The sequence below is a fragment of the Ovis canadensis genome, chromosome 6, assembly GCF_042477335.2.
Source record: "Ovis canadensis isolate MfBH-ARS-UI-01 breed Bighorn chromosome 6, ARS-UI_OviCan_v2, whole genome shotgun sequence".
Classification (NCBI taxonomy): Eukaryota; Metazoa; Chordata; class Mammalia; order Artiodactyla; family Bovidae; genus Ovis; species Ovis canadensis.
The window spans coordinates 21,801,690-21,826,182 of NC_091250.1; the positions used below are offsets into that span (position 1 = coordinate 21,801,690).

The 24,493-nt window shown below is 39.5% G+C and overlaps 1 protein-coding gene and 1 pseudogene across 4 annotated transcripts in view; one reads left to right on the plus strand and one right to left on the minus strand.

The window, feature by feature from the left end:
• The window catches only part of PDE5A (phosphodiesterase 5A), a 151,293-nt gene that overhangs the window by 6,188 nt on the left and 120,612 nt on the right, over positions 1-24,493 (plus strand). For 3 of the 4 annotated variants that reach the window (XM_069593386.1, XM_069593388.1, XM_069593387.1), the window contains exon 2: positions 16,926-17,514. In XM_069593386.1, coding sequence (XP_069449487.1) covers positions 16,926-17,514 — 589 coding nt within the window. Of the gene's footprint in view, positions 1-16,615; positions 16,638-16,925; positions 17,515-24,493 lie in introns of those variants that run through there. The other variant, XM_069593389.1, reaches the window with a different exon arrangement.
• LOC138443039 (U2 spliceosomal RNA) lies at positions 22,708-22,853 on the minus strand (annotated as a pseudogene).

Below are 24,493 nucleotides of genomic sequence, written 5' to 3' on the forward strand. Positions count from 1 at the left end.
GTTCAGCTAAAAAAAAAAGTACCTGTGAATTACACTAAGAATAAAAATGGAAGAAACTTTTCCATATGAGTCATTCACTTGATACTTAGCTCTGTAATCTTACTGACTTGGTATTCTCATTTTATTTTGAATCTTTTTTTTTTCCCACGGTGTGAGTGCTTTATTTATTTTCTCTAACTGGCAGGAATTTATATGTATTGCCAACTAAATATCAGGCAGGTAAAGCAAACTGAGTGTTAAGTTTATAAGAATCATTCTGATAAATATTCTTAAAAGCTTCTAAAAGCCTTTTATTGGGTAGGACAGGAAGTTCCTTTGTTTTTTTTCTGGAACATGTTATGGAAAAAAGCAAACTATTCCAACTCAATATATATATGGATGTGTGTGTGTATATGTGTATATATATATGCCCCATTTGTAGTTTGTGGTGAACTTGCTTTTTAAAGTCTTAGGTGCCATTGTTAGCTTCTGTGTTCTTTGAAACTGTTTCCTTGATTCTGAATTATAAAGTAAGATTAACTTTTTCAAAAACTGTCTTTTCTGAATAATTTTATTACATCTAAACTTGAGAGAGAAAAGTCTCCTATCTGATATAATATCGCTGGTAATAATCATGAAAAAAGTAATCACTTCTACTTTCCATTGAATAAGCGTGCTGAGGTTATAAGAAAAGATCCTGATTTTTTTTTAAAACACATACAAGATCTTTGAACTTTATAGAGCTAGAGATCATGTAATCCAGTGTTTCTCAAATTTAAGTAACCTTCCCCTGTTAAAGAAAGACATTCTTATCAACCTCCATTATTTAAACCTCCATTAAAAAACTTTCGGTCACAAATGACAGAAATTCATACTGAACTCATACAAAAGTGACATTCCTGGGTATTGGTTTGGATGTGAAATTCAGTGTGATGACATAATCTTGTCAGTATTCTTTTTTTTTTTTGCCTGTATATATATCTAATCAATCTGTCTTTCCCCCTTTCTTCCCTCCATCCATCTCACCATTCATCCATCCCACCATCCATCCATTTGTCCAGCCATCCTTTTGATGCTATGCTATATTGGTTTTATTTTCCAGCAGGCTTTCTTCATGTGTTGGAACATTTTTCTTGGCAAGTTTATGTGGGTCTTAAACTTTTGATGTTTGAGAAATACCTTCTTATCCATGTCAATCCTCTCAGAATTATTGTGGCCTTACTTGCATAATTTGCCTGCTCTGGACCAACCTTTATTTCTGGAAGAATAGGTTTGTCTCCTTACTTCGTTGGGGCAGGTAACCCATAATGTGATGTGTCAGTGGGGAAGGAAAAGTTCCCAAAGGAAAGTGATGTGAGTGCACCCAGAAGTTCGAGCTATCTGCCGTACCTAATATTGACTTTCTTTTAAAGTTAGTTAAATGTGGAATTCTTAAGAGTAGGTATAATTTAATCATAGTTATAGCATTTGTGCAACTGCAATACCAAAATAAATGTATAAGTTAATTATGAATAAAATGATAAAACTCTAGCCAAATGCAAATTGACAACACTCATTAAATCATCCTGGTGGAGTGAATGTGGCCCTAATTGCAATATGATGCTAGGGTCTGGTGAGGTCATCTTGCTTTTGCTACAGTTGCCTCTGATGATTCATTTTTCCCACTGGGTCTCTCTCAACAGTCATGAAACTTTTAGTCCTATAGCTCAGTACACCAGCTTTTGGTTTTACTTGGCTTGAAAGCATATTTGCATGTTAAATTGACCTCTTTTATTTTCTCGTTATCCCAGAACCGTTGGGCTGCAGTGTGACTGTAAACACAAATATAAACTTGACTCCTACAACTGCAGGATAGTAGTTGGTTATAAGGTGGTCATCCCAGTAATTTAAAGTGTACATCTTGGTCTTTGTTGTTGTTGTCATTAGTGTGAAAACACAGAATTGAAGCGTTTCCGTAGAAAAACTGTGTGTGTGCGTGTTAGTCACTCAGTTGTGTCCAGCTCTATGTGACCCCGTGGACTGTAGCCCACCAGGCTTCTCTGTCCGTGGGATTCTCCAGGCAAGAGTACTGGAGAGATTGCTGTGCCCTCCTCCTGGGGATCTTCCCAACACAGGGAATGAGCACAGGTCTCCTGCATTGCAGGCTGGTTCTTTACCATCTGAGCCTACTACAGGTCTTCAAAACATACTTTCTGCAGACTCTGAGGGCTTCTCATACCTCAGATTGAGACATGCCAATCTAATCTAATCTTTTCTCCATGTCTAAGCTGCAAAACAAATTGACTTACATATTTACAGCATAGATTTTGGTTATTAGATTTTCTTTTAAATGTAAATAGATACTTCTTTAAGGAACATTTTTCATACATGTGATTATGAATGCATGGAAAATTGCAAAACATGTCTCTTCCTATTCTTGGTCAAATTTGAATGTAAAACCATATGAAGTGGTTATGCATTTTATTTATATTTGGTCCCAGTAAGCTTCTGAGATGTTTTTATAGCTGGAGAAGACTTGGGAACGTTAAATAACTAGGCAGCATTTGTTTCTAATCCATGCCAGAAGCAAGGGAATTACTCAGTGTAACATCAGAGTAGAGGTTATTGTAGGAATCACTTGGAGGTGTCTCAGATCTCCCCTGTTTCATTTAATACCCTGTTATAGTATGGTAATCTTTTATTCTTATTAACCCTTGCTTTTTTTCTCCTTTTTTAATTGAAGTATAGTTGATTTATAATATTGTGTGAGTTTCAGGTTTACAGCAAAGTGATTCAGTTATATATGTATCAGTTTTATATATATGTTTAGTATGTATATTTTATAGATATATTCTTTTTTCAAATTCTTTTCCATTACAATAAACCATTGCTTCTTAAAGGGGATGCTGTTTGGCCTTTGGTAGTGATACATTTTGTTGTGAGAAGCTGCTCTGCATGTTGCAGGATGTTTAACATCCCTGGGCCCCAGACACTAAATGTCAGGAGCACCCCGACTGTTTTGACACACATTTCCAAATGCCCCCCAAAGTCTGGCACCAGTACTTGGTTGGGAACCACTGTTCTGAGCCCTTTAAAATTTATTTCAGTTTACGATGGTTAAAGGCCCCAGCTAGGACAGATTTAAGCTTCAACTCCCAAACTACTTTAGGTACTTTATTTGCTTTCTCTGTAAAATGTTAATAACATTACTTCTAGTGTTCTTAAGAAATTTAAAGGAAATAATACATATTTTAAAATCTTTTTTTAGAGTGATTTTCAGTAGGTCACAATTTATTTTACATTGGGAATCATCAGTGGTTTAATTATAATTGCAAGTTTGGGGAGTCATCCCCCTATTCTGATACATGGAAATTAGAACAACAGAATAGGGATTTAATAGACTTTGTGTCCTTATTTTTAAAGTGAATTTTTATTAAAGGTTTGAACAGAACCTTCTGAAGACTGTGTAAGGTACTGGAAAGGGAATTGGAATGGGAGTTCAGACCTCCCATCTGTGTCCCCAACTTGGTAACTGGCACAGGTTAATAGACCTTGGCTTTATGTGAGATGGGAGTGGTGAGAAATCAAGGCAGAGAGATTTATAAATGAGTTTAAAATTCTCTTTCATCTCTAGGCATTCTTGATTCTCAGCAGAAGTTGATTCTCAACTTTTCAAAATACTTCTTTAAGTATTTTCCAAATAAGAGTGGTGGATCTAGGTCAGAGTGTCCAAACATGGCAACTAAAACTATAAAATCAGGATCCAGAAGCAGGAGAAATATCTGTTATATTTTATGTAAGTTTTTGTGTGTTTTTCCTACAGATGATTTTAGCCCATTTCCATATGTTATCAACCATCCTTTGACAGGAAATTAGTACACTCTTTTTGATTCTAGTTTTAACTAATTAATTCACATGAAGATGGAAAAAGCACTGGAAAGAAAGAGAAAGGGGTGATGTTTCAATAGTGGGCTTAGAAACGTGTTCCTGCCTTGTGTTTTATGGATCATTCAGGGCCTGCAGCTTTTTGTTCTGTTTTATTTGAGGCGCCCTGCAAATCTCCCCAAATGTTATACCACACAAGGGTAACATCCATGAGGCTCAAGTATCAACCTACTTACAGAATTCCCCCAAGTAAGCCCCCTTGGGTAGGAACTAAAACGAACCGACTTTAATCCCTAAATCTCCTGTAGCAAATGTTAAAGCATTGTTTTTAATCAAGTATTGAAACCGTTCCCCAGTTTAAAATTATGGTTTTTATGAAATATTGTTAAGGCTTCTATCATAGGCAGTTAGTTGTATATTTTATCACAATTGTTAAACAGTTTTATTATATCTTTGGTATTTAGAAACCACATCATCCTCCAAATTCTATAACTTATTTTTAGCGATTAAGTTCTGGGTCGTAATAGAAAAACAAGTTATGCTCTCAGAGTGATTTTTCTCAGCTAAATGATCAGCTCTTATTCTTCATGTATTATTTAGAAAATTATGTCATACATAAGTAGTTGTTGGTCTAAGGAGTCCATGTTTTTACAATTCTAATTTGAGAAACTACAGACATTAAAACACCTTTTTTGTTTTTGCACAAGTGTTTTTGTAGAGAAATTAGTGCTTTTAAACTAGGAGCTTGGAAAAGAAATGGCTAACATCTAGTTATTCTGTAGAAATCCATGAATAAATTCTTTTTATTTTTATGAAAAATTTAATTGCCTTTGAAAATATATTCCAGTTAATGTTTGATTACCTTAAAACCAGTAACTGTAATATATTAAACCCTTAGTACCAGACTCTATGGATCACTTTATAGGTGTCATTTTTCTGAATTTTCTTAAGACGCCTATGAGGATTGATACCCTTATCTCCATTTTATAGACGGCATAAATAATGCACCTGAGGTCTTATCTTAGAAGCAACTCCGGTTGAAGCCTAAGTTTGTCCCACCTGGGGCCCTTCATTCTCTACTGAAGTTCAGTGTCAGAATTAATGGAAGCAAAGGAAAAACTCAGAGATTTAATATAATGAGAAATTTAACTCAGGAAGAAGCTGAGGTTCCTCCTGGTGCCTCTGAATGTGCAAGCACGTCACTAAATGAGCTGCCTAGAGACCTTGCCCAAGTGGGTTTTGTTACCATATATGATTTTAGAGCGTAAAAAGTGAGAACTCTCTGGTGATATCTTACAATAGAATGGCTTAAAATGTAGGTATTAGACTGTTAACAATTATATTCTTAGTATTAGACTACGGATACCCTAAGTGCAGTATATTTTCAAAGAATTTTTACCCTCTGGCACATTATTTTAGGCAAGAGCACAAAACACACTAAGCTAGTTGCCCTACAAGTAGGTTTCATCTAATTATATTTTTAACTCATGAGAATTATGTTTGCATTAGAATTTTACACTGCTTTGTAAATTGTTTCCTTTTCTTGATGCCAAGAAATTTTCTTTAAAACCTAGACAAGGTATTTTAATTATTTTTCCCTTTCAAAGCATCTGGAATACTGAATCTGTATTTTAAGGTATTCCTGTCTTTTTAAGATTCGTTTTGTAACTGGAGTGAGCAGTTCAACTTTGGTAGAAAGTTAAGTTATTATTGGATGGAGCTACTTTGTGTATCCGTTTGCTAATCATATTTGAAATGCTATGTGAGAGCTTGTATTTCACTATGCAGTGTTTTGCATATCCCATTTAATACTTCTAGATTATAGGCATTTGGAAAAACTGTGATCTAATTAGATTAGTGGAAAATTATATTAGTTATAATATAAATTATAAACTGTAGTTTTCCTTTCTGTGATAGGCAGTAATATTGAGTGAAAATGAGAAAGTGCAAAAGGGGAAAGTTTTCCTCCTTAACAGAGTATGTGCCATCATATAGTGACTTTCCTTTTCTCTTTTTAAATGAATGTGCCTATGTGCTCGGTTGTGTCTGACTCTCTGCGACCCCATGGACTTCAGCCCACCAGAATCCCCTGTACGTGGCATTTCCCAGGCAAAAACACTGAAGCGGGTTGCCATTTCCTCCTCCGGGGTTTTTAGTGAATATTACTAACCAGTTTATAAAATTTTTGAAAAGTATGAGATGAAGTATAGGTGATAATACAAAAATTAAAACTATTTAAATATCCAGTAAAAACAGATATTATTAGCTTGCTACCATTAAATTTAATCATTACCTTGACTCTTATTTTAAGGAGAATATATTTTTCATCTTCTTTAAAATTAGGAACACATGGGATGTGTAGTATGAAATAGCACTTTATTTCTGCCACATGTGTAATTTTGATGAGATAAACTCTTTATTACAATGATTAAAAAAAAAGACAATTCACCTAGACTTTCTGCCCCACAGATTTCCTTCTGTTTTCTTTGTTTTTTAATCATTCACAAGTGAATGTATTCATTCCATTCCTCTGTATATTATTAAAGACCCCAAATATCCGACACTGGAAATGCCAGTGCTCAGCCTTTTCCTGCAGCACTGCTGGAACCTGGCTGCCTGGCCTTTTGAGTGCATAAACTCAGTTTTGTTGAGCGCTCCACCCACACTGCGGAGAAGGCAACGGCATCCCACTCTAGTACTCTTGCCTGGAAAATCCCATGGGTGAAGGAGCCTGGTAGGCTGCAGTCCATGGGGTCGCTAACAGTCAGACACAACTGAGCGACTTCACTTTCTCTCTTCACCGTCATGCATTGGAGAAGGAAATGGCAACCCACTCCAGTATTCTTGCCTGGAGAATCCCAGGGACGGGGGGAACCTGGTGGGCTGTCGTCTATGGGGTCGCAGAGTCGGACACGGCTGAAGCGACTTAGCAGCAGCAGCCACCCACACTGACACATTGTCTTGAAGGATACAGTGCTATTAATGCTCTAAGGAAGCCTCATGAAGTCAAAATATGCTAAAGATTATTCCTCCGAACACTGATTTTTATATTCCATCATCGTCGCGTGGGCAAGACTCTTGAGCTGCTAGGGTCTTCAGTAAAGTAGGATATTAAGGTAGTAAACTTCTGGTTGGATTCATTGTTTCAAAAGATTTGAGATTTAAAATCCAAGTCACATTTATGATAACTCATAGCAAGTTTTTATCAGCTTCCAGTTGGCTTCATTTCCTACCATCTAATTAATATCAGTTGGGAGGGGGATTCTTTACTTGCTCTTCTGAGGTTCTGTACTTCTTTACTTGCTGTTTACCTGCTTTGTGGGAAAGGGTCTCTTGGTGAGCCATGAGTAGCATCTGTGCAAACTTGTGATACAAGTTTGAAATCACAAGTAGTATTCACATTTATGTTACCCAAGAGGAATAACTCCCAGCATTGATCTTGATACCCTCCAGAGTTTCTGCATCTCACTTCCCAGGTAGTGCTAGTGGTAAAGAACCTGCCTGCCAATGCAGGAGACACAGGTTCGATCCCTGGGTCAGGAAGATGCCCTGGAGGAGGAAATGGTAACCCACTCTGGTATTCTTGCCTGGAGAATTCCATGGACAGAGGGGCCTGGCAGGCTACAGTCCATGGGGTCAGAAAGAGTCGGACATGACTGCAGTGAGTTAGCTCGCACGCAGGATTTCTCCAGTTATTGTAAGACATATTGTAAAAGGTTAAGAACAAAACTGAATGTTTACCCATTTTAAAAGAGGCATACAGTATAATTCATTTATGAGGTAAGACATTTTTTGTGTAATAAAACATGGAAGGAAATAACTGACTAGAGGATAATAAAACAGGTTTTGGTGAGGAGAGAAGGAATGGTTTGGATGGGATGTTAAACATCAGGATCTTGTCATTGATTATAAATTCTTGGCATTAACTTTTATTGCATTTCCTTTGGCTGTGGCTTTATTTCTAGCATCCAGGGCCTGTTGTCTTTCATTAACGGCCTTGTAAAAGTTAAATCAGCTCAAAGACTTCAAGATGGTTGCTCTGTTTTTGTTTGCAGGGCAATTAAAGACTTGCTTATATGAAAGTAGGGTTTCTAAGTTATTAGAACCTCCAGCAGAGGGTAAAATACCTTTGTGGAATTTGCATCCATTTCGTTCTTTTTGCTGAGACAGCCAGGGTGTAATCTATGTGGAGTTTTGACGTAACTCCTCTTTTTAGGGGGAAGCTTAGTGGGATTCCATAATAAATAACAATCTGCAGTATCTTCTTTGGACAAGGACCTTGATGGTCAGGGTGTGTGAAGACAGGCTGTTTGAGAATCATATCAGACCCGCTCAGCCTGTGGGCCTGTGCCACCAGGAACATGACATTCTTCCCCCTTACTTTCTTTGAGTCTCTTGGTTGAACGTCATGAGGAAATAAACACCCATTGCCCCTTACTCCAGCCCCGCAGCTCCACTGGAAAGGGTCTAGGAGATAGCAGCATCTCAAGTATGTGGAAGAGATTTTGAAGTGCTTCCATGTGTGTTTTCTAATTTGACTCGAATATCAGCCCCATGAGATAAGTGAAAGAATAAGAAAGAGAAGAAGCTGAGGGGCAAAAGGAGATGACCAGAGTTGACTGACCTAATAATAATCACCACCTATTGGTCTGCTGATAATGTTAGCACTTGTGGGAATTTTCCTGACCCATTCAGAGAGCTGCCCATTTTTACAGTGAAGAACTTGTATTCAGGAGAAAATGAACTCCAGAGAAGTAGTGATTGTTCAGTAGAATTATCTCCTGATGGCCAGTTTAGTATTCTTGACTTTACACTCAACTGAAGATAGTCACCACCTTGCATTTCAGGAAGAAGTTAGAACAGGCTGGATATGGGATGAAATTGAAACTCAGAAGAAGAAAATAGTTTGCTATTGGTTACAAATCCCATTGGTAACAAATGCTAAAGTATAGGTTGGAATTTGGGATTTATGTCTAAAAACATAGCCTCTCAGTGCTTCCCAAGAATTTTTAGCAATGTGTCAGCCTCCCTTATATAAGATTGCAGTTTGTTTTTTCTCTACTAAATATATATTATGATTTGGACAGTAAAATGAAAAGGCTTGATGTAAGGAAGAATTTTATGCCACAAATTATTAATATAAGAGCTTTTGAAAGTTCAGTTACCATAATACACAGGATCCTTTGTGCTCTTTCAATGATACAGTTAGTTATGTGATAGCACAGCTAATTGATGTGCTGTACAGACCTACCTTTTCTTTGATGTCTATCTGCCAACAATTTCAGTTGGGGAAAACAGAATATCAAATGACTAGTATGGTCATTTGAAATAAATTAAGTATAATTTGAATTTTAGATACTGTTTATGTTAAAACTGTATTCATTGTTTATCTGAAACTCAGCTTTAATTGGTATCCAGTATTTTTATTTGCTAAGTCTAGCGAAAGCACAGTGGACAGTGACTGCAGCCATGAAATTAAAAGACAGTTGCTCCTTTGAACCTAGATGGCATGTTAAAAAGCAGAGACAAAGGTCCATATAATCAAAGCTATGGTTTTTCCCGTAGTCACGTACAGATGCGCGAGTTGGACGGTAAAGAAGGTTGAGCACTGAAAAATTGATGCTTTTGAATTGCGGTGCTGGAGAAGACTTTTTAGACTCTCCTGGACTGCAGGAAGATCAAATTAATCAACTGTTAGGAAATCAACCCTGAATATTCACTGGAAGGGATGCTGCTGAAGTTGAAGCTCCAGTACCTTGGCCACCCGATGCGAAGAGTTGACTCATTGAAAAAGACCCCGATGCTGGGAAAGACTGAGGGCAGGAGGAGAAGGGGGCAGCAGAGGCTGAGATGATTAGATGGCATCACCAACTCAATGGATGTGAATCTGAGCAAACTCAGGGATAGTGGAGGACAGGGGAGCCTGGTGTGCTGCAGTGCACGGTATTGCAAAGAGTCAGTTGTGAACTTGGTGAGTGAACAACAAGAGCAGTGCAACCCTGAGAATCACTCTTATCTTGAACACATTCACTCTGCATTCTTTTCGGTGCATCATCTTAGGTTTATAAACCCTGACCTGTTTTCAGAGAAACAGGCATGAGGTTCAGTCAGATTTTTTTAAGGACGCTATCCTTCGGAGTTTCTGTTCTGAGTCCCTTGACACAGTGTTTTTACGTCAGTGGTTTAGTGTTCCATCCTTTTGTGGTCTGGATGGAAAGAATTAAGTTAGAGGATGTGCTATTATAAGCGAGTGTGTTCTTTCTATACCGTGTATGTTTAAATTTGATTTTTTACTCTTTCTACTGCATCTGGATGTTACGGAGTGTCTTATTCATGACAAACATTGATGTTCTGGGAACTTTTATATTCTTATAGGTTGTAAGACTTGGAATAGGAAACCTAGATTTGATTCCTAGTTTTGCTATCAGATAGCAGAGTGTGTTTGGTTCAGCCATTTAATTTAGCTTCTTAATTTAGAAAGTAGGATTGTTAATACCTGCCTCACCAGGCTTAAATAAAATGGTGCTTTTTTTCTTCCAGTATCTCTGATAGACATACTTTTCAAAAGGAAGAGAAAGAAGGGAAAGTAGAGATCCTGTCTCAGGCCATAGAAGGGATTTGCCCCAGTCGGAGCTATCAATCAGGTTTCTTAAATCCCATCTGGTATATTTACCCTCATATTTGACATGCTCATCTTTCCATCTTTATTCATTTATATGCAAAACCCACTTCAGTCTCTTGCCTGAAAAATCCCATGGACAGAAGAGCTTGGTGGTCCATGGGGTCTCAAAGAGTCTGAGATGACTTTAGCAACTAAACAATGACATATAACTTCGTATGACAGCAAAATTCAGTATGTGTATAAAGCAACTTCTGGACACCTAATAAGTCTCAGTTTGGGAGGAGAGGTCTGGGCCTGCTCACTCCTGTATCCCTGGTGGCAGCACAGTGCCTGACGTGCACAAGGAACTTAATGAGAATAATACGGTCTAGAGCAAAGGACACTTAAAGTGAATCCAGTTAAAATGAAGAAGTATCAGTGAAAAGGTTTTGATTGGAACTTTACTTTGAAAAATGGAACCACAGGTTATGAAAGTAAATTTGTTTTAGATCTAATAAAATTTAAATTATAATGGAAACTCCAAGCTAATTTAAAATAGACAGTTTCCGGCAAATAACTTTACTTGTTTGACATTTGCAACAAAATCATAGAGCTTTTTTTTCCCCAGATACAGTTTATTAAAATTAACATTTAAAGATCTTTGGTTTTTCCAGCAGCCTTTCTTAATCTAGAATGCACTTATTTGAACAGAATTCTCTTTTCAGGTATTTGTTATGTTAATGATCCTTGTTGATTTTGTTAGCTGGTTTTTAATTGGGCTTAACCTCTAATTATCAGTGGCTTTATGTAATATTAGAATAGTCCCCAACATCATTTTGTTCTACTTCTAGAAATTCTATATCTTACGTAAGTTTACATTTCAGTCTGCAAGTGATTTGTATTTGTAGAGCTTAAAGTGTTAAAGAACAGGAGATGATCAATACTCGTCTCAGGGAAGAAGGCTCACTTCACATAGCCACAGAGGTCTTGCGCCACAAAATGTCAAGGGATGCCTGAAAGGAGAGAGGTGTAAGAGATGATTTAATATTATTTATGGCTGGTTTATAAGTAATTGTTTCAATGTTATGATAACTTATGTTTCCTCCACAGGCGTATATATCTACAGGGACTCAGATAATCAATAATGTGGTCTTAAGAAAACCTTTCCTCCCATGACTGGTGCTTAATAAAAATTTGTTGATTGAATGACTGAATATACCAGATCTACTTTTCCTGTGTCATTTAATACTGAGTTCATTTCTCCAAGAAAGTATCTAGAAATACAACACCTGTGAGACAAATTAAACATAATAATGCAAGATATCTAACAAAAATTGTGGGGGCGCTGGCTCTGTTTAAGATGTGTAACAGGCCCTACGGGGTAGGTGAGGGTAGAGTAGCCACGATCAGTTATGAGGCTTACATCCAAGGGGTGGTGGCCATTAATAGCTAAAACATAATGTTGCTTTTCTAAGCATTCAAGTTTTCAAAAGACTGTTGTCCTTTTTAATGCAGTGAGTTTAGGAGGCTTCATTTATTTACTCATTCACTTCACTCAGGTATTTATCAGGGACATAGTATTAATATGTGATAGACATTTTCTAAGTACAGGAATGCAGTTGTTAACAAGACAGATGAGTATGAAATTTACATCTCCTTGAAGGAAACAGACAGTAAACCAACAGGTTAATAAACAAGAAAAATAGATGATAGTAAGAATTCATTACCTACTGTAATGGCAGAAAGCGAAGAGGAACTAAAGAGCCTCTTGATGAGGGTGAAGGAGTTGGCTTAAGACTAAATATTAAAAAAAAAACACAACTAAGATCATGGCACCTGGCCCCATTGCTGCTGCTGCTAAGTCGCGTCAGTCGTGTCTGACTCTGTGCGACCCCCGTAGACGGAAGCCCACCAGGCTCCTCTGCCCCTGGGATTCTCCAGGCAAGAACACTGCATGGCAAATAGAAGGGGGAAAGTTGGAAGTAGTGGCAGATCTCCTCTTCCTGGGCTCCAAAATCACTGCAGACCGTGACTGCGGCCATGAATTCAGGAGACGCTGGCAGGGAAGCTGCGAGGAACCTAGACAGTGTGTTGGAAAGCAGAGACATGACTCTGCCAGCAAAGGTCCGTGAAATCAAGGCTCTCTTCTTCCCCGTCGGTCATGTTCAGCTGTGAGAGCTGGACTGTAAGAAAGGCAGAATGCCAGAGAATTGATGCCTTCGAACTATGATGCTGGAGAAGACTCCTGAAAGTCCCTTGGACTGCAAGGAGATCAAACCAGTCAGTCTTAAGGGAGAGCAACCTTGAATATTCATTGGAAGGACTGATGCTGAGGCTGAAGCTCCCCATATTTTGGTTACCTGATGCGAACAGACGACTCATTGGGAAAGTTCCTGATGCTGGGAAAGATCGAAGGCAGAAGGAGACAAGGGCGTCAGAGGATGAGACGGCTGGACAGCATCACGGATGCAATGGACGTGAACTTGGGCAAGCTCTGGGAGATGGTGGGGGACAGGGAGGCCTGGTGTGCTGCAGTCCAGGGGGTCACCCACAACTGGGCGACTGAAGAACAGCAAGAATTCAGATCCTGTTGGGGGGAACATAGTGTGTTGGGGCCCCTTGAGAGGTGGAGTGAGCAGGGAAGACCTGTCTGTGCAGATGAGGAGGGAGCTTTGACCTGCCAGATGCAGGTGAGGAGAGTATTCCAGCCTGGGGACAGTCAAAGTGTGATGTGCTTGAGGAGCTTCAGGGAGGCCTGTGTGGACAGGAGGGACTGTGGTCGGGGATTGGAAGAGTTTGGGTTGTATTCTCAATTCAGTGAGAAGCCCAGTAAGATGGTTAAGATGTTAAGGCTTACTTTTTCAAAGATTGCTCTAACTGCCATGGGGAGAATGGGTTGACGGAGGCTAGTATGATTTCAGAGTCCAGATAAGGGGCTGTGGCCAAAGTCCAAATTGAGAGATGATGCGGCTTGAACCAGGGAATTAGTACAGGAGACAGGAATCAGCAGATTGGACTATAGGGTTTTGGAAGTCAACTGGACGGGACTTGGTTGCTAGATTGGATGTTAGAGTTGAAGGAAACAAATTCCGAGTAATTCCTAGATGTGCAGTTGAGTAACTGGGGATGGTGCTATTTATTGATACGAGGAAAATGGACGGGGAGTGAGATTGGAGCAAGACGAAGGGTGGGCGTTAGGAATTGTGATTTCACCACTTTAAGGTGTCTGTTTAGATGTTGTCAAGTAGGTGGTTTGATTAAAATGTCGATCATCATTTTTCAGTGAGAAGAAATAAGTTGAGGCTGTGTTTCAGGTTTGTAGCTGACATAGTTACAATACCTGTTTTTATGTTGATTTGAGAAGCTTTTAAGTTATGTGTACATATTTTTTAATCACATAAACTAGATTAACTTAAACATATTGCTGTGTTCCTGTTTCATGTTTTACAAAACATTTTATTGAGATGCTTCCTTTACATTTCTCATATGCATATCTGACATCAATGTCTTTGGCACAGTCTTGCTTTGTGACTTTGGAGGTTACATAAACATTTCCCAAAGTATGTCCCCCTCATTTCTATAGAAGTTTTTGAGATACACTGTTACCAGAGCATATTTTTATCACCAGAAATTTTGTCCCAAGCCATGGCATGCATTTATAAAATATTTGGCAATTACATTAAAAAAGAATTCTGTGCTGTAGGTATATTCTGGAGTAATATAGTAAGTAATACTTTTTAAAGAGAGCTTTAAAATGTATCTAACACTTGGAATTATGAGATAAACCTGATAATATCTATGTTATATTTTTTTTTACCCATTTCATTCTAGATTGGTGTCAATTCAGGGTAATATATATTTACCAAACAATAGATTATTGTTACAAATAAAATAATTCAGGGAACATTCTATAAGTGAAAGACTTAGTGGAGACCCAGAAAAATGATTAACTCTTCTCTCCTCCTTCTGGATCTTCTTTTTTCACTTAATAGATTGTGGTGATTATTCATGTCAGTACCTTGTAATATCTGCCTAGTGTCCCATTTGGGCTTCCCAGGAGGCACTAGTGGTAAAGAACCTGCCTGCCAATGCAGGAAATGTAAGAGATTGCGGGTTCGATCCCTGGGTTGGAAAGATCCCCTGGAGGAGGGCATAACAGCCCACTCTGGTATCCTTGCCTGGAGAACCCCAAGGACAGAGAAGCCTGGTGGGCTACAGCCCGTAGTGTTGCAGAGTTGGACATGAAGCACTGTAGCACAGGCGCAGTGTTCCATTTATAAATATTCCATGATGTATTTTGCAAGGCTTCTATTTATGGGGTTAGTTTGTTCTTATCTTTGCTATAACAAACTAAATAAATACACTGATATATCTTTTGCCGTGTGTGTAAAATCTTTGGGACAAAGGATAAATGCATTTTAAAACTTGTTAGATTCTGCCTGCTTGACCTCTGAAGAGGTGTTATCAATTTCTGCTGCAGCCAGAAGGATTGGAGAGTGTCTGCATCCTGGCTCTTTCATGAAAATAACCAGTAAACTGTTGCCACATGGAGATTGCATTGCTCTTATAGGCCAGTTCTTTTAAATATCCTTGGTGCTAGCAAGTTATTGTCTTTTGAAAATAAATTTTTGAGTTTGGAGAAAAATCAGGTCTGTATTGGGGGGAAAATCGTCTGCATACGATATGTATTAAGTTAGCCATTACTCTGGGTTTTTTTGTGGTTTTATTTGCTTATTCAAAGCAAGGCTCAGTGAAAAACAAGATCTAGCTTTTAGGTAAAACTAATATTCTTATATGACTTTGACTTTTTTAGAAGTTAGTTTCAAAAGTTCCCAGAATATTTAAAGTAATGGGGGCATCACTTGGCATCAGATTACAGCTTCCCAAGAGGATTTATTTGAACTGAACAGCAGTCTTTTGGGTGTATATGATCTGGTATATATATATATATATATATATATTTATATAATAAAATATATAAATATATATATATTTTTTAAAATACTGACTATGAAACCTTTAGCTCAGATAGGTTTCTTCATGGAGTGGCACATGAACAACGTAAATAATTTAAATATTCTTGGATTAAATTTTTTATACTAGCTATTGCCTATTTTTTGTTTTCCTCCTTATACAAGGAATAAATGGAAGATTATTCTAGATTATTGGACATGCATTATTAGGATATTATTAATGGAAGTCTATGATCTTTCTTTCACATACTATATCAAATTGTTTCTATTTTCTATTTCCTTTCCTAAATCTAATCTAGATATAGTGGTATAGATAAAAACTGTCTAAAATTAAGCATGTTACCTAGCCAAATTCAGATAATTTTTTTTAATTTAAAATATTTAACTTCAGAATAAGTTGTGTGTTTTAAATAGCAAATTTCCATGCCTGTGTTTTCCTAAGACTGTTGTCAAATTTAGTGGCTTTTACTTTAATTGAAACTGATTTTGAGAGGAAACAGCTTGACACTTGATGCATTATGAATCAGATATCTGAAAATATATGTACATAGGAGTCAATCATTTATTAAAATGTTCACTGAAACAGTTGTTTCCAGTTTTTCAAAATAAACTGTCTTAAATAGACCATTATGTTTTCATTTTCTATGACAAATGGTTACTGCATCAGTTAACCATGAGAGGACTTTAGAAGTGTTCCGGGGTAGTAGTATTTAAGGAGGGAGCTTCCCAGGTGGCAAAGTGGTAAAGAACCTGCCTGCCAGTGCAGGAGACAAAAGAGATGTTGGTTCAGTCCCTGGGTTGGCAAGATCCTGGCAACCCACTGCAGTGTTCTTGCCTGGGAAAGTCCATGGACAGAGGAGCCTGGCAGACTACAGTCCGTGGGATAGCAAAGAGTCAGCCATGACCGAGCAGGCATGCCACACACACACACACACACACACACACACACACTCTCTCTCTCTCTCTCTCTCTCTCTCTCTCTCTCTGTCTCTCTCTCTCTCTCACACACACACACACACACACACACTCTCTCTTACACACACACTCTGCTTTGTTTGGATTGAGGTACAGTTGCTTAAGGGTGTTGTGTTAATTTCTGCTCAGTGATGAAGAGCATCAGCTCTGTGTATGCACATAGCCCCTCTCCCACACCTCCTCCCTTATCCCCACACCACCCCCGTCTAGGTCCCCGCAGAGCACCGAGCTGAACTCCCTGCACGGTACAGTAAGTCCCCACCGCCTGTCTGTTCTCTGTCCCTCTCCTGCAGATAGGTCCATCAGTACCGTTTTCCTCAATTCCATATATATGTCTTAGTAGAGGACATCTGTTTGTCTCTTTCTGACTTCATTATGTGTGACAGACAGTAAGTCCATCCACGTCTCTGCAAGTGACCCTGTATCAGTCTTTTATGGCCAAGTAGTATTCCATTGTATATACGCACCACATCTTGTTTATCCATTCCCGTCTTCCTCAAATATTTGATGTGCCTACATGTTCTTTTCTACAGAGAAATGGTCAATGCATGGTTTGCTGAGAGAGTTCACACCATCCCTGTGTGCAAGGAAGGAATCAAAGGCCACACGGAATCCTGCTCTTGCCCCTTGCAGCCAAGTCCCCGTGCAGAGAGCAGTGTCCCTGGAACACCAACCAGGAAGATCTCTGCCTCCGAATTTGATCGGCCGCTTAGACCCATCGTTATCAAGGATTCTGAGGGAACTGTGAGCTTCCTCTCTGACTCAGACAAGAAGGAACAGATGCCTCTAACCTCCCCACGGTTTGATAATGATGAAGGGGACCAGTGCTCGAGACTCTTGGAATTAGTGAAAGATATTTCTAGTCACTTGGATGTCACAGCCTTATGTCACAAAATTTTCTTGCATATCCATGGACTCATCTCCGCCGACCGCTACTCCTTATTCCTCGTCTGTGAGGACAGCTCCAACGACAAGTTTCTTATCAGCCGCCTCTTTGATGTTGCAGAAGGTTCAACGCTGGAAGAAGCTTCAAATAACTGCATCCGCTTAGAGTGGAACAAAGGCATCGTGGGACACGTGGCCGCTCTTGGCGAGCCCTTGAACATCAAAGACGCCTATGAGGTAAATAAACTCTTGGAACAGAGGCAGGGTGGGGCATGGAATATGGATGGGGCATGGGCAGCTGCTGTGAATCGTAGGGATATTTGAAACTGAGATTTCATCATTTACAAACTTATTTAAAGTGGGAATGTATGGTTAAGAACCTCCCCATCTTTGAAAGTCAGTTTCTTCACTGGTGGCTGAGTCCAACACAGAGGCCTTAGAGAAATGTTGTCTTGTTATTGTCCTTAATGATGATTTGACATAGCTCATCTCACAGTTGTGTTCTTTCATTGTTTTTTCTTGATCACTATACATATCCCTATCCACATTATCACTATGTGAACTTCTGAGGATTTTACTGAGATTCTAAAATAATAGGTCCAAAAACTGTCTGAAAACCAAACCAATAGTCTTTTTTTTTCTTTTGTACATACTCTTTATTTTAATTTTTTTAATTTTAAAATCTTTAATTCTTACATGCGTTCCCAAACATGAACCTCCCCTCCTACCTCCCTCCCCATAACATCTCTCTGGGTCATCCCCATGCACCAGCCCCAAGCATGCTGTATCCTGCGTCAGACATAGACTGGCGATTCAATTCTTACATGATAGTATACATGTTAGAATGCCATTCTCCCAAATCATCCCACCCTCTCCTTCTCCCTCTGAGTCCAAAAGTCCGTTATACACATCTGTGTCTCTTTCCCTGTCTTGCATACAGGGTCGTCATTGCCATCTTCCTAAATTCCATATATATGTGTTAGTATACTGTATTGGTGTTTTTCTTTCTGGCTTACTTCACTCTGTATAATCGGCTCCAGTTTCATCCATCTCATCAGAACTGATTCAAATGAATTCTTTTTAACGGCTGAGGAATACTCCATTGTGTATATGTACCACAGCTTTCTTATCCATTCATCTGCTTAAAATTCATTCATTCACGTAATCATACTCATTCATTTGACGTCTCATTGATACCAAAGTCTGATTATCTTTCTTTCCACTCTTTCAGTTGTTTTATTAAACAAATAAATTTATGTGTATCTTCAAAAAATCAAAATTTTTGCTCTACAATATTTTGAGGGAAGGATTTGATATTTCTTCCCTTTTTGTTTCAGTAGTGAACAAGTCTTTATTATAGACTTAAAGATTACAATATATGTTTCTTCAAATTTCCTATTGAAAATGATTCTTTTATTAATAGAGTTAGAGATTTTAAACAAAGCATCTTAATTGTATGGCAGTATGTTTATGAATCATGTTCTAGCGCCTTGATAGAACAGTGTTCTTGCTGCTTATCATGTGGTGCACTGTGTAGGTTCCATAGTAACACAGAGAAGTTGAGGCTCCTCTGTGCAGTTTGAGGGGTCAGAGATGTTTTGCTTAGCCCTGTACTCCTGGTGCCTAGTACAGTGCCTGGCACAGAGACAAGTCCTAATAAGTGTTGATTAAGAGAAGATTGTGGTAGAAGAGATAAATAAGTAGAGTAGAAAGCAGGTCATAACAGAGCCAGGAAAAATGTGTTAGGTTCAGGGAAGTAGAAGATCACAGGTAACTGGGGAGATGGAGAGAGATTTCTTTGAGGAAGCAATGATTGACACAGACCCTGGAGGATGGGTAAGATTTGAGTAGATTCAGTTGTGTGCATGGTAAGAGCCAGGTGTAAAGAGAATTTTGAAGATGGGAAGTTGGATCATGTGGTGCTTGTGTGGATATATGTGGGGGATAGTGTAGATTTTGAGGAGCTACTGGAGATCACTGAGGTCTTGAATGCCCAGCTGAGGAGTATGTATTTGATTCAGAGCCATGAGGAATAATTGAAGATGGTTTGAAAGGGGGACTGGTGTGATTCAGACTGTTTTAGAATGATGAATATTATGGTGGTCATAAAGTGAATTAGGTGGAAAAATACTGGGAACTGGTAGGAGAGGCTATTTTAATAGGCTGAGGAAGTAAGGACCTAAACCAGGGCACTGGCCTTCGAGATCAAGAGGAGGAAATGGATTGCAGAAGCAGTTGAATCTGCCAGACTTGGAAGCTAGTAGGAGATGGAGGTGAGAAGAAAAGTTGGAGATGCCTCAGGTTTTGAAGTTGGGTCAGTAAATAGTGGTGACTGGTGAGGAATTCTGAGGGTAGGGGTCTGAGGAGATATGTGATAGTTCACATATGTTAAATCCTGAGATAGCTTTCAGAATCCACTCTAGACCAGCAGTGTTTTCAATTTTGGTTTTTCACGGAGCCATCTCCATGACCTCTTTGAGCTCTGTAAATAACGGCACACCGTAGCAGATGCCAAGAGGGGTAGTAAGGGCACAGCTGCCAAATTGGCTGAATCCCCTTCCGTCTTAGGTGGCAGTGGTAGAGGAGGGCCATAAATCTGCTTCAGTTTTGCTGAGAAAGCCTTCATTTGTCTGCCTTGTCTTAAACTTCACCAGCACTGAGGATTTCTTCACTGATATCAATTTTATTTAATTTCTTTACCATCTTTAGAGTTTTGGGGTTGCTGAAAAAGTCTGAGTTTTTCATAAGCTGTTACATAAAGTCTGAAAGAACTTTTTGGCCAACCCAATAATATTGTGTAATTTTTGTTTTGCAGTGAGCGGTAATTTAATTCTTGCCTAAAATAGGCCCAGTGCCCTTGATTTGCAGTGCCCCAGGGTGAAGCCCCGGAGAAGGCGATGGCACCCCACTCCAGTACTCTTGCCTGGAAAATCCCATGGACGGAGGAGCCTGGAAGGCTGCAGTCCATGGGGTCACTAAGAGTCGGACACGACTGAGCGACTTCACTTTCTCTTTTCACTTTCATGCATTGGAGAAGGAAATGGCAACCCACTCCAGTGTTCTTGCCTGGAGAATTCCAGGGACGGGGGAGCCTGGTGGGCTGCCATCTATGGGGTCGCACAGAGTCGGACACGACTGAAGCGACTTAGCAGCAGCAGCAGGGTGAAGCCCCTTAGCCTGGTGGATTTCTCATGTTGCTACTCCACCCTTGACACCCTCGATCTGCGTTTATAGTGGCCTTGCAGAAGTTCTTCCTGGCACAGAATTTCATTAGTGGGATTGATTGTGATGTAATTTACGTTGGTATTAACAGTGAAAATCAGTTGGCTAGTGGATAATTCATTACTTGGCTTCCCTGGTGGCTCGGTGGCAAAGAACCTGCCTACCAATGCAGGAGACACGGGTCCAGTCCCTGGGTCAGGAAGATCCCCGAGAAGGGGATGGCAACCCGCTCTAGTATTCTTGCCTGCGAGAGTCCATGGACAGAGGAGCCGGATGGGCTAGTCCATGGGGTCTCAAAGAGTTGGCACAACTGAGCAGCTGAGCACACACGCAGTTCATTGCTCAGCCCACTCATAATTAGTAGTATTCAGAATACTGTCTCATAGCCTTTTGTGGAAATGGTCAAAATATGAAAGCATGTTCTGTGTTTTCTTAGTCCTGCACATTTCTTAGATATGTAATCTGTAAAAATGACACTGCATAGCAGCATTTCTTCAGCTTACATGACTGCAGAATACTTAGAAGGTGTAGTGCAGCAGTAGAAAGCCAAGCAGTGGCCGTGAGATAAAGTAGCGTTCAGATTGAAGCTAAGAAGAAAAAAGTCTCTTAGATGAATTGATTTTAAGAAATGGTCAACATTTGATTCCCATTTTAAAACTTTGTAACAGAATGGTATACATTTGGGAATTCAACTGTTTTATTACTGATAAAATAATACATTCACATATTTAAAACATGACATGATCCGCAGCTTAGACCAGTGAGTTTCAGTTACACCACAGATGTCAGTGAGGTCCAGTCAACACATCGTCTCCTCCTCTATCAGGCCATCATTCATGCAGCTTTCTTGAATGTGGCACAGCATTTAATAATAATAAGGCATTGACACAATGATCAGAACAACTTATATAAATGTGTTGGAATTTTCCTAATACTTGAACACTAGACATCATCCAGTATTTAGATCAGATTGTGTATCCCTCAGTGCTTTTCAGAGAAACAGAACCAGTAGGATATATAGAGATAAATAAGAAGTGGTTTATTGTAGGAATAAGCTCACTTGGGTATGGAGGCTTAGAAGTTCCACAGTCTGCCTTCCATCTGCAAGCTGGAGAACCAGGATTGGTGTGGTTGATGGTATAACTCAGAGTCTGCAGGCCTAAGAATCAGGGGGGCCAGCGGTGTAACTCTGGTCTGTGTTTGAATCAAAAACTTTAGAGCCGGGAGCTCTGGTGGACTGCAAGAGGGCAAGAAGAATATGGATATCTTAGTTCAAACAGAGCGAATTCGTCCTTCTTTCCTCTGCCTACTCAAGGGATTGGATGATGCCCACTGGCATTGATAAGACCTTCTTTACTCATTCTACTGATTCAGATGTTTGTCTCCTCTGGGGACACCCTCACAGACACACCTAGAAATAACGTGTTATCAGTCGTTTGGGCGTCCCTTAGCCATCAAGTTGACACATAAAATTAACTATTACAGATTGCCTTGAAGCCCTGGTTCTGTGTCTGGTGGAAGCCTTACGCCTCCCAAGATTTCCTGTGTCAAAGGATTTATATTGTCTACATAACCCTTTTATTTCCTAAGTCAACAGGAATGCAAAACTTAGACCCGTCTCTTGTTTCCATGGGGCAGCCTCAGCATGGACACCATGATTTTTAGGGAGAGAAATTGGAGGGTTCTTGGGGAAGGGTCGCATTGCCACTCAGGTGGGCTTTACCCTCGAGCTGCAGCTCTTCCTGCTGCAGCCTCAGCACCCCCTCTTCAGTCCTTCTTCAGATAAATACGTCTTCACCATCTCTCATCGTGCAGGTCTCGGGTGCTACTCAGGTCAATTTCTGATGAATAAAATTACTTCCAAAATGAATTTCAGAAGAAAGAAGTAACAATAGCTACTGTCCTAATTTTAATAAATTACCAATTTTGAAACATTTGTAATGTTGTAATTGTGTCCTAGGGAACAGAGTTTGGGAACTGCTGTATCTTTGTTAAATGCTCTAGTAATCTTTAGATATTCCACTTTGTGGAAGAAGGCCAGCATATAATTTGGCAAATCTAGTTGGTTATTTCCTTTTTTCTTTTCTGTTATGTTTATCTTTATATGATTTCAAGCTTATAGAAAAGTTGCAAGACCAGTATCAGAAACTTGGGTATATACCCTCTACCCAGATTCTCTAATTGTTTATATTTTGCCCCATTTGCTTTATTAGTTTCTTTTTCTGTGTGTAATGCATGTAAGTAACGCATGCATATTATTTCTTTCTGAGCCATTTGGAGACATTTTTACTATATGTATTTTCTGATAAGAACAGATACTGCACTTGATCTTAGCTAAAAGGCTGAGAAGCAACTGCTATACATATTTCCTAACAAGAGTATTGTCTTACACACTTGTCATACTTTTATCAAAATCTGGAAATTTTTTGATACAAAGCTCTTAGCTAACATTCCATAGACAATTTTGGTCAGTTGCCCCATGAATGTCCTTTGCAGTGATTTTTTCCCCCCTCTGTTCAAGGCTCTAACTCAAGGTTACATATTGCACGTATTTGTCCTATCTTGTTTGTTTCCATTAATTCTGGAGTAGCTTCTCCGTGCTTCTCTCTTTCTTGACATGTATTTTGGAAGGAGACAGGCCAGTTATCTTGTAGAATGTTTTTCTTGAATAGATTCAAGTTAGGCGCTTTTGGCAGGAACACCACGAACGTTCTTTCGACCTCGTTTGGCTTTACAGACGACGATCAGTTCTTCACCTCTGCGCCAGCTGGGGTGTCCCACGGTGTAGCTCAGTCCTGACACTAGTTGCCTGGAGTGAGTGCAGACCCCGAGGTTAGGGACCCTGTTGTACAGTGTTGTCCCCACTTAAGATGCCAGCCGTAAGAAGGGCCCCAGGCTAGCCACATGTGTTTTGGGCTGACTGAAAATGCAAGGGTTCCCCACTCGGGTTCAGTGATTTGCCGGAATGACGCAGAACTCAGGGAAGTGCCACACTTAAGATTACAGCTGTATGTTTATAAAGGATAGCACTCGGAAATAGCCTAATAGAAGAGATACAAAGGGCAAGGAGTGAGAGGCAGGGGACACAAAACTTCCTTGTCCACCCTCTATGGCAACACCATCCCAGCACATGGTAGATCCCCTTTACCCAAAAGTTCCCTCAATCTGACTTTCTTTTCAGTATGTAGGGATGGGTCATTCAGTTATTGACCATTGTTGATTGGACTCAATCTCCAGGCCCCTCTTCCTTATCCAGTGGCAGGGCTGAGTGTTCTGACCCTCTAATCACCCAGCTGGTTTTCCTGGCAGCCAGCCCCTGTCCTGAAGCTATTTGAGGCCTTCTCCCCCATGAGACTTTGCATCAGCGTGAGCTCAGGTATGCTTGGCAGGGGCCTGTTATGAATATAAGAAAACTATCAGTCAGGTAATTCCAAGGGTTTGAAGAGATCTAATGCCAGACCAAACATGTTTTTTTTAATTATACCACAGACCTTCTTAGCATGTGTTACCAGGTAGCACACGATGTTACTTTAGCACATTTTTGATTATGTTAAACTTGGTAAGTGGGTTAAAGTGGTGTCCACTAAGTGTTTCACTACAAAGATACACTTTTCCCGTTGTAATTAATTAATATCTTAAGGGAATTTATTTTGATATTGTGTAAATACCAAAGAAAAGCAGTGCCAAAGAATGTTCAAACTATTGCACAATTGCATTCATCTCTCACATGCTAGCAAAGTAATGCTCAAAATTCTCCAAGCTAGGCTTGAACAATACATGAATCGTGAACTTCCAGATGTTCAAGCTGGATTTAGGAAAGAGGAACCAGAGATCAAATTGCCAACATCCATCCATTGGATCATCGAAAAAGCAAGAGAGTTCCAGAAAAACATCTGCTTCTGCTTTATTGACTACGTCAAAGCCTTTGACTGTGTGGATCACAACAAACTGTGGAAGATTCTTAAGGAGATGGGAATACCAGACTACTTGACCT